General features: G+C 35.8%; 1 protein-coding gene and 1 pseudogene across 2 annotated transcripts; one reads left to right on the top strand and one right to left on the bottom strand.

The window, feature by feature from the left end:
- Positions 1-1,363: 1,363 nt before the first annotated feature.
- Positions 1,364-3,939, top strand: LOC143600140 (putative apyrase 7; annotated as a pseudogene). The gene is made up of 2 exons (XR_013147420.1): positions 1,364-3,375; positions 3,466-3,939. The product of XR_013147420.1 is annotated as a putative apyrase 7 (transcript).
- Positions 3,940-3,952: 13 nt separating this feature from the next.
- On the bottom strand, positions 3,953-9,232 carry LOC143600142 (uncharacterized). Its single transcript, XM_077077913.1, has 11 exons — positions 9,117-9,232; positions 8,284-8,371; positions 7,909-8,202; positions 7,656-7,814; positions 7,331-7,471; positions 7,187-7,243; positions 6,953-7,091; positions 6,782-6,886; positions 6,502-6,692; positions 4,440-4,481; positions 3,953-4,297 (listed from the first exon to the last, which is right to left on the bottom strand). Exons 1-11 carry the CDS (start codon positions 9,230-9,232, stop codon positions 4,136-4,138), a joined length of 1,494 nt encoding a protein of 497 aa, XP_076934028.1. The 3' UTR covers positions 3,953-4,135.
- Positions 9,233-10,847: the final 1,615 nt, after the last annotated feature.

Here is a 10,847-nt window from a genome sequence, read left to right as displayed (position 1 = left end):
CAAATCACGGTGTTCATCTCTATTTCGTTCATATAATCGTTGTTATCATTTTAGCACTAAACCTCACATAACAGATTTGGATACATTGTCCTCAGCAGATTTTTGTCCAAAACAATGACATAAACCTAGATACAAATAATCAAAATGAAAACCTACACCATTCTTCTCATTCTATGTTTCACCCATATAAATGAGAGATGTCTGATGTCTTCCTTTAATCTACTCACCGATAGTCTCGTGTTATTAAAGTGATTCATTATGTACCTTTCACAAACACCAAAGCGGCTTTAGGGTAATAATCCGGATGAATATAGATCTCGTACCTCAAAAGCGTTAACCGGGGGATTCGTCACCAACTACTATATTAAAAAAAATGGCACCAAATACAACGTAATAATAGAAACCTAAATGTAATCTGTGTGGGTTATAATTTTGGCCCATTTGGGACGCACAATAATAATAATAATAATAATAATAATAATAAAAGGCGAGTCAAAGTTTAGTTTAATGAAAAGGAGTCGTTGCGTTGCGTAGGTTGTGTCGGAACGGAAGTGATCAACACGGCGAGCCTCTATATCACTTCTCTTCTCTTCTTTCCTTCGTCATTTTGGATCCGATCTATACTATTATTATTATTATTATTATTATTATTATTATTATATATCCGACGCCTGATTCTGATCTCCGGCAACTAAGTTCAATTACTTGTTTCAATTAACAATTCATACTCTTGGCGCCAGATCTAAACCTTTAAACCCATTGCTCCGGAATCCCTAAGTACCCACTACTCATTTTATGTTATCTATTTCAATTTACTTTTCTTCTCTGCATCCAATCATGCTTCCAATTTTGATTGATTGATTGATTGATTGTTTGTTTGTTGCATAGATCCACTCACTGTTATGATCTCGTAGTTGCCACAACAGTCAAGGCCAATAGCCATTCATAGCAGTATTAGATCACGTTTGTCCTTCATTTGTTGCTTGTCTTTGTTTTTAATATGAAACTGTAGTAATGGAATATGGAGAAATTGCCCTTCTCGGATTGGGCTTTTTTATCAGAACAAATCTTATGTTGCTTCTTGATTTCTCCAGGTGCTAACACCACTCATGATTTTTGCATAAATATCACTCAAATCTTGAGGTTTGAACCGGTAATTAAAAAAGTCAAAACAACAAGCAGCACTAAATTAAAATGACAAGTACACTCAAAACTCAGTTTTTTGACACATAGTGCAAGCTTTGATCTTTAGGGTTCGTTGTTAGATGATTAATACATTCAAAAATGTTATGTGACACCTTAGACGAATCCCATATCATCCTGTTTAACTCTGACTTTATGGTTTTGCAGGTCAACCTGACAGTTGATATCACTACTCTTGCACATTCATTTCATAACTTCTATCATGTTTCGTGAAGATGAGATGTGAGTATCTATACTTACATTGGGAAGGCATATTACTTCCCTTAAATCTCTACAAACATGGTGTTCAATGGAATCAAAGAAGCTGTTTCCTCTATTACAACTCGTTTTTCATCTCCAAAACCGTTTGCTACACCATACACGCCATCTGAATTGCCACCGAGCGGCCCACCTCGCGGGTTTGGTTTTTCCAGCTCTAAATACAAAAACAATCTAAGACTCTCGTCATCACTTCAAGATTTCTCCAAGTATAATCAGCTTGATCCAGAAGAAGGCAATCTTAACCCTCAGTTATTAAGAGAAAACAACGCTTTAAGTTTTTCAAAGGACAAATCGCCACCACTGGCCACTGTAAAACTAAAGTGGGCCCGACCCGCAACAGTTTTCATCTGCTTGCTGGTTCTTACTTGTATTATCTATGGGTTCTTGCATTTATACCCAAGCTGGTCTCAACAATCGACTCGCTTCTTCGTTGTACTCGATTGTGGTAGCACAGGAACACGGGTTTTTGTATATCAAGCATCCATAAACCGCCAAAAAGACGGGAATCTCCCGATTATGTTAAAGTCATTACCCAGAGATCTTCAAAGTAAACCCAGTTCACAAAGCGGGCGGGCTTATAATCGTAAGGAAACCGAGCCCGGGTTTGACAAGCTGGTCCATAATGTAACGGGTTTGACCCAAGCCATAAACCCACTCCTTGGCTGGGCTGAAAAACAAATCCCTAAACACGCACATAAGACGACGTCATTGTTTCTTTACGCGACAGCTGGTGTGAGACGGTTACCGACTGCTGACTCAGACTGGTTGTTGACCAACGCGTGGTCAATTATGAAAAAGTCGTCGTTTGTGTGTGAACGAGAGTGGGTTAAAATTATTAGTGGCACCGAGGAAGCTTATTTTGGATGGATTGCATTAAATTATCATACACATATGTTGGGAGCTAGCCCGAACAAACAAACATATGGTGCACTTGATTTAGGCGGTTCCTCTTTACAGGTCACATTTGAGAACCGTGATCGTGCTAATAACGAGACTAGCTTGGACCTAAACATTGGACCCGTGAACCATCAGTTAAGCGGCTATTCTCTTGCGGGCTATGGTCTTAACGATGCTTTTGATAAATCAGTTGTTTATTTACTAAAAACGAGTCGTGAGTTTACAAAAACTGATGTAATCAAGGGAAAAGCTGTCGTAAAGCATCCATGTTTACAGTCGGGTTACAACGAGAAATACAATTGCCCAATGTGCCAATCGGTTTTTTCGACACGATAAAAGCCCGAAAACCGGGATTTGGGTTCAGTTAATTGGGAAGAATGCAGCAAGTTGGCAAGAATTAGTGTCAATTCATCAGAATGGTCTAATAAAAGTCAACCGATCGATTGTAAGTTGAACCCGTGTGCTCTTCAAGACAACTTACCTCGTCCACGTGGACAGTTTTATGCAATGTCAGGTTTTTTCGTCGTTTACCGGTTTTTCAACTTGAGTGGTAATGCACCACTTGACGAGGTTTTACGCAAGGGTCGGGAATTTTGTGAAAAAACATGGAATGTGGCTAAGGTTAGTGTGCCAGCTCAGCCTTTTATAGAACAGTATTGTTTCAGAGCACCATATGTTGTTTTGTTGTTGAGAGAAGGTTTGCATATAAAAGACAGTCAAGTGAATATTGGTTCTGGAGGGATAACGTGGACAACCGGGTTGCCTTGTTGGAGGGTGGAAAAGTATTTTCGACGAAAGTGAATGGTTATAATTATAAATTGTTTCAGATTGAGATGCACCCTTTCACTCTTTCTGCCATTTTGGTGATTTCTTTAGGTTTGTTAGTGTGTGCGTTAGCACGTGTTGGTAGGTGTGTGCCGCGTCTGTTTCATAGGCACCGAAATGCATCAGGGGCTTCTGTTATTAATATATCAAATCCTTTCAATTCTCGGCGATGGAGTCCTATTATAACAGGTAAAATATTTTAACACTAATTTCTGGTTAATATATATATAAGTATATATCATGTGTTACTGATTTTAGACATGTTATATGGTGTTTCAGGAGAGGGAAGAATGAAGACGCCACTTAGTCCTGTGGCACGTGTACAAAAGAGGCCGTTTGGCAGCAATACACAGGTTTCTGAGCCAGCACTATACGCATCATTATCGAGCAGTAACAGTAGCAGCATCACACATAGTATTTCATCAAGTAACTTGGGGCAGATGCAATTTGACGGTGCATTCTACACCGCTCCTCACAGAAGTCAGATGCGGCTGCAAAGTAGGCAATCACAATCTAGAGAAGACCTCATATCTTCACTTCCCGACCCGACCCACACTTAATTTGGTTCTATTAATTGAGAATAAAAGATTATTATACAGAATGGTTTTGTACAATTGTTACATAGTGGTCAGATAGAACAAGGCATTCTTTTTGTGCAATATTTTTTGTTTAGACCAGAATCTATACTTTATATTCTTTCTGATAATTTTTATATAAGTTCAAGATTTCTTGTTTTCCATTTCTGTTAGATATAAAATGAGCCAAAACAGGTTCGCATTAAAAACAATCAAAAACCCTAACAAGAGACTGAAACAAAAGTACTAGCAAATGAAAGCTTTCTGTTGCTAAAGACACGAATCAAATTGTTCTACAAACTATACTGATTCAGGCGTACAGGCACTGTCCTCCACGCGGGTTTTGGAAGTTAAAAAGTGGTGAACTGATCTATTTATAGCTCTACTTTTGGAGGCACCTTATCCTTGCTCTTTCCAGACAAAATCCAGCTCAGCATTTCAAATAATTGGGTCGTGTATGACTTGCGAGGTTTTTCCACGCAGGCATTACATAGGTTATCATAGCTGTGCTTCAAGTGGACAGCTGCTATTTTTTCCTGGAGAAGAAAAGGTAAACACTTATCCAACATACAAAACAAAATTGACAAACCAGATGAGAGAGATAGAGAGAGATATACACATCTATATATATACAGACATATATCTATCTCTGAGAGCGAGTTAATGGGAGTAAAGTACCTTAAAAACTTGGAATGGACAGAAATCAGTACCCCCACATCCCTGTTGACAAGAGAATAAATAGTATCAACAAAGAGAATGAAAACTAGAAGCTTGATTAAAATATGAAGATTCTAAGAGAAATTAGCTGCAAAAAAGGACTAGTTAGAGAACTTGATATTATTGCATTTACAACAAAATTCTGAAATAACTAATATCACAATCTGTATTTGGGTATTTCAATAGAATGCCCATCCACTATGGGGGTGTTTGGGATTCCTTATTTCCATCAACTTATAACTTATTAACATTTTAAAAAGTTAATAATGTGTAAAAGGTGTTTGGCAAACATTAAGGACTTATGGTTTTTAACTTTTGGCCAAGGCAAAATAAGAGGGTTTTGAAAAGTTATGATTTCCTAACTTATTAACTTAATGTGTTTGGTTTACCTATTACACCCTTCTAACACTCAAAACCCATTACACTTCTTTTAAAAAAGAGTGTCCTTTTTAGTCATTTTGGTTTTCTCCATCACATAAGCTAATCCAAACATTTTTTTTAAAACTTCTTTTAAAAATCCATAAGTTAATAAGGTCTTTTAACAAGAAGTCCTTTTTCACTCAAATAAGGAATCCCAAACACACCCTACATCCTGAAAACACACCTAGCAGTAGCCCTAAATTGATAACAGTTACAGCCGCCACTAACCATAATCGTCAAAGGCACAAAAAGCCTGTCCTGATTGGCCTAAACTAGTCTAAACAAGACAAAAACAGTCTAAACTAGTCTAAAACAGCCTAAAGCATGTTTAAACCTGGCCAGCAGGCAACCTTTGATTACCAAGATACTAACTACTAAGATCATGTGGATAACAGAATATAATAACCGCTCTCCAAAACATGCCCATTAATCTGACGACCATATTCATTCCAGCATCATTCCTCCATCTCTATCCAAAATCAAACAGCAGTGGCTTTCAGCAACCAAATAATATATTCTCGAATGAAGACAATGGCATGTTTAACTGCAATCATGATATCTTCACTCTCCAGGTATAGAAGAACATGCACGGGACTTCCTCAGAAAGCAATGTATTTCACCTCTGATTTGACCTTTTTAGAAGGAAATAACTCATGCACTTCAACTTTCTTCTTTAATTCGGCTTCTGCCTCTGGTGAAGAACTCAATGTTAAGATGAGGCAGGGGTATTTCTTCAAAAACAATACTCAGGTCAGCATATGAGGTTTCTAAACTATAAGGTTATTCATTAAATGACACCTTAACTTATTATTCTAGCTAGAGACTGAGATTAGGGAGGTATGCACCGAGTGGTTTATCAACATCAACAGGCGTTTACCTGGGCTTGGGTCATCATCTTTGTTGAGGCTTACAAGACCGATTTGAGCAAACATACTCCACTGAGCCAATCTTGGACTCGTGAAGTTTACTTTGACCAGTATTTTTAGAATTACTAAGTCAATAACTATTCCTGGAATTGTGACGTCATTTGACTTTGATTTGTCTCTAATGATGAACCTGTACCCAAGGCTGGATTAGAACTAGGTGACGGTAACAGATCTAGGATTCGTGATAGACTGATTACTGATTTTGAGAGACAAAGATCTAACCGGATTGTTTAACAAATGTCGACTTAATTAAGCATACACAGACAATACATGAAGAAATTTACAAACTGAAATCAATAGCTGATTTAGTTGCAATCTTCAGTTATACAGTGTAAAGACACAGAAACCCAATCTCTGAAGAAAACTTTTGAACCCCAAAACAGAAATTGAACCCACTATGGCCCAATAAAACTTAGAAGTAAAGCCTTATGACTTGGATCGAAACCGAATCAGCTAACCACCAAAAAACCAAATAACTCGATCGACTAAAGATCAGACTAATCGGTGTGGTTGATGTATGAAGGCTCTATTACTATGAAAATATAACTAGGAATTAGTTCTGTGCATTTGTAATGATCTCTATTTATATAAAATACCAGAATTAATTTTGAAACTAACTCAAAACGCCAACACATATACATTATCTCTAATTCTCTATACAGAAAGAAAAAACTTACAGCCATGGAAATTGGTTTTTCGTTGTGTAGCACTTGCACAAAGTATTTATTCGTGTCATTTCCCGAACAGCTATATAAAACTAAAACATTATTCCCAGCAAAAGGAGCCACCGTGCTGCCCCTCCATGTTCTTTTCTGTGGCGGTTTTTGGGGAGACTCCAACGGCTCTTCTCTTTGAATTTTGTCAAACTCTAAACACAATATCAAACAATTAAATATTAAAAAAACAGAATTTAGCAAAATACATATTAATCATTAAATAAAAAGAGAAAGCATTCACCAGATCCTTCAAGAAAGAGCCCAATCAAACATGAAAAAGGAACCAATGTCTCTGCATGAGCAAACCGTAATCTCGCCTTCTCATAACTACCAGGTGCATATCCTTCTGAAATATAGAGTTAATTACTTTAATATAATATTCAATGTCAAATGTTAACCTTTTTTATATTACCTTCTTTTGCTTTAATGGCCGTCTCCATGGACATAATGACATCATTCAACAACGGTACTCCCATTCGATAATTTAGTGAGTTACCATAACCCTTTACGATAAACATTTCCAGATCATCCGTCCATTCTAGCAATTTTATCTGCACATGCACATGTTACACATTTAGCCAACATTTTCATACATATAACTAATAACTACTTGCGTTACCATAATTCAGAACGAGTACAAATTTACCTCATCATTACTGAAAAGACCACAAGCTTGATCAGTTTTGTCCAGCAAAGATGCTTCCTGCAAATTTTAATACCCCAGAAAAAAATCCTAAATAAATAATAATGTAAACCTATATTGCACGAGACTCAAGAAACAGTAATTTACCTGCTTGCATAGAAACCAAAGTGTGGAAGTATCCTTTATTGTGAAATTAAGTTCATAACGTGCTGCTAATGAACGGGTAATTTCATCTAATACAGGCTCTTTAAGCTTATAAACAGCTGGTTCCTGTCGTTTCCTATAAACCTGCAACACAAAGGCACTAATTATGATTACAAAACAATATTATTATAGTAATGACTTCGATCTTTCACTAAAAACGGTTCACGAGGTTGTACACATTAAAAACAAACTTTTTAGCTAAAAAACTGTTGACCCGTTTGTGATAATATACAACCCGATTGACCCGTCTATAGCAATAATTGTGTACCTTGTAGTTTTGACAACAATCATGAAATCTCAACATGATATCACTTGCACGACTTTCACTCAAAATCGCGAAAGCTCGATGATTTCCGGCTCCAAGATTCCCTCTCCCGCTAAACATCCCCATACCAAAGGCTACAGCACTAGCCGACGCGCGGGGAATCTATTCCACGATTAAAAAAGTATGTTAAACTATTAACTTTTAAAAACTGAAACGCCTTTAAAATTATATGGGCTATAAACTATGAACCACGAACCTGTGATGCCCGTATCTGATATATGTCCGGGTGATAATCATCACTAAACAGTTGGTGAAACCGTTCTCTGATTCGGATTCCAAGATGATACATTTCCTCTTCTCCATGGGTTATTAACTCTCCGCCTTTGACTTTCCCCTTCCATGGAGAACTCCATGTCGACAACCATGAAGGAATATTCTCCAATGAAGATCCTTTTTGTTTTGCATTTTGGATAAGGGATTTTAATTGAGTCGATAATATTTCCAAATCTTTCATTCGTTTCTTGGTAGGTGCACGTGTTCCATGTCTTGCCTGCAAATATCACAACTTTCATCGTTTGTTGCTAGTGATTAATTGTGCACATGCTACAAACATAATCGATAACGGAAATACCACAAGATTTAGGTGGATAGGATGACACTGATCAGGAATTTTTGAAGACTCAAACGCGTTTTCTTTGATGTCTTTTGAGGCCTGGTATCTGCAACCGAAACATAAACCGTTTCCTAAGTTACATATCAAACAATCAGAATTTCTTTAATTCATGAAACAATGTTGTTCAAACAGGTTGTGCACTTGTATAATAATAATAATAATAATAATAATAATAATAATAATAATAATAATAATAATAATAGCATGAACACAGAACTATATAAACTAAATGTAATGTTTATAAAGTTGAGTTTGTGGAGACTTGGGCTCGGTTTACTTGAAGACATGTTTTGTGTTTAATGAAGAATGAATACATGCGAGGTATTTGGGCCGGCCCTGTATCTCTTTACTAGGGCCCGTTTATGTTTTCTTGTTCCCTAAGCTAGAAACTCTAGACTCGTCTCTACTCTCTATATTGCATTAATTGTACTTGAAATCTCTCATTAGGAGAGTAAAGAGCATAAAGCAATAAATAAATTCCTAGTTCCATGGACGTAGGTCATCTTAGACCAAACCTCGTAAATGCTTGTGTTTCTGCATTTTAATTGTGTGTGTGTTTACTCTGAATTGAAAATCATTCAAATTCCTAATTTTATTATAATTATTATTCCCAAATTAGTGAATTAGAATATCATGAGTGCCCTCATTGAACCTCTGTAATATTCATAATACTTTGATTTGTATAGAATAATATCTAACCACCAATCCTATTCAAATTTCGTAAGGTCGTTGGTAAATTGATCATGAAAAATTAACAATTGGAATTAATAGATTAAACCTAAAGCAATTACCTTGTTACGGTAGAGAGGTGTTGACGGACGTCAAAGGTATCTTCTTGAGCGATTGAAGAATTAAATACGAGGCAATGCAACAACAGTATAATAAAAAGTAGCGTCTTCTTCGCCATGTGATTTAGAATTACACGCACACACACACAGAGTATGAGAAAGTTTGAAGAAATTGGAGGAACAAACAAAGTGTTGATGGTTGTCTCTGGCTTCTTTGGCTTGCTTTATACCATCGTATGAATGAATTATTATTAATTACACAACTTATTATTATTAGTAGTATTATATATTACGCGTCACACGCTAAGTAAAATGACTCATCACTCCACCAATTGTCATTTCACTTTTAGCCTTCTACACACATTTTCAGAGTTTTTTTTTTATAATGGCAAACCCCACATTGTCTAATGTTAACTAAGCATTTTTAATAATGACGAAGATAATTAGATTTTATTAAGTAGGGGACACAAAAAATCTTCACATATCACGACTTCAGTGCCGGGCCAAGATCCAACTCGGCGAACGATTAGTGTATGGTCTCGATGAGAATCTGAAATTCAAAAAAAAAAAGTTTAAAACTTAATTCTTTTCTACATTACTAGGTAAATTGGGTTGATAAGAAACCAAATTAACCAATAATGGCCTTGAAAAGAGTAAAAAAAAGTTTTCTTGAAAGGTGAATTTCTTAATTGTAACACCTATGGATTTTCATGTTAATAAACGCTAGTTTTTTTACTCATTTAATCAAGTTCTCTATTCATTTCATCGTCTACATTTATTAGTGTTGAATTATATGTTATTTCTTAAATAACATTAACTTTGTATGCGTAATTATATGATCCTATACTCATTTCATCATAAACATGTTTAATCGTTAATATGACACGTTGAACCGGAATGCCTAGATTAATATTTTATAACATGTAACAAAATATTTTGTTATCAATATTAATATTATTTTTATTATAAGTATTTAACTAAACCTTGTGATTGAAAAATGAAACATTCTAGAGCTTTCTAAATTAAACTTATTCCTCAAGTTAGTTTATTTAATCGTTTAAAAAAAAAGAAAAAAGAAAAGGTTTGAAAGTGCCGTGCACTTTTATGTGCACACACATTCTTTTTATTTTTATTAATATTATAGTTATTCATTATTATTATTAAGTTATCACTTATCAATCAATCATACCCAGTAAAATCCCACCGACAGCAAAGCTATAAGTAGGGTCTGGGGAGGGTGGGATGTAGGCACACCGTACCTCTATCCAAAGGAATAAAGATGTGGCTTCCAGAGAGACCCTCGGCTCTAAGTACATGTGTATGAAGCAAAATAAAGGAAATCAAAGTTTAACAGTTATATAAAAACTACTACTAATTATAATAATATTAATAATAAGATCACAGTTTAACAGCTATATAAAAGCTAATAATAATTATAATAATAATAATAATATATGTAAGGGAAATACCATTATGGTATGTGACCTAAATAAGTTAATTCTAAGCCCTAAGGTATTCAATTCTCTCTAAAAATCCTTAACTTTAATTCTACTTCTCCACGAATTCCTATCCTCAACCATGTCCTCGGAGAGGTTTAGGTCTATCAAATCATGCCTAATCCACTCATCCCAAGTCAATTTCGGTCGTCCTCTACCCCTCCTCCCCTCTATAGTAATGTTTTCTACGGATCTAACAGGATTCCTCGTCTGTCTTCTCTTTACAAGTCCAAACCAT

The sequence above is a fragment of the Bidens hawaiensis genome, unplaced genomic scaffold (genome assembly GCF_021521415.1).
Source record: "Bidens hawaiensis isolate Kalapana, Puna unplaced genomic scaffold, B.hawaiensis_p1.1 tig00053460_1, whole genome shotgun sequence".
In the NCBI taxonomy this organism is placed as follows: Eukaryota; Viridiplantae; Streptophyta; class Magnoliopsida; order Asterales; family Asteraceae; genus Bidens; species Bidens hawaiensis.
This window is presented reverse-complemented; position numbering and strand designations above follow the sequence as displayed.

Coding starts and splice junctions, on each gene's coding strand:
- LOC143600142 (XM_077077913.1), bottom strand. CDS start 9,232: ATGGCGAAGAAGACGCTACTTTTTATTATACTGTTGTTGCATTGCCTC. Junction 7,244..7,330: donor TTTGGTTTCTATGCAAGCAG/GTAAATTACTGT, acceptor TAAAATTTGCAG/GAAGCATCTTTGCTGGACAA. Junction 4,298..4,439: donor GTCCATTCCAAGTTTTTAAG/GTACTTTACTCC, acceptor TTTCTTCTCCAG/GAAAAAATAGCAGCTGTCCA.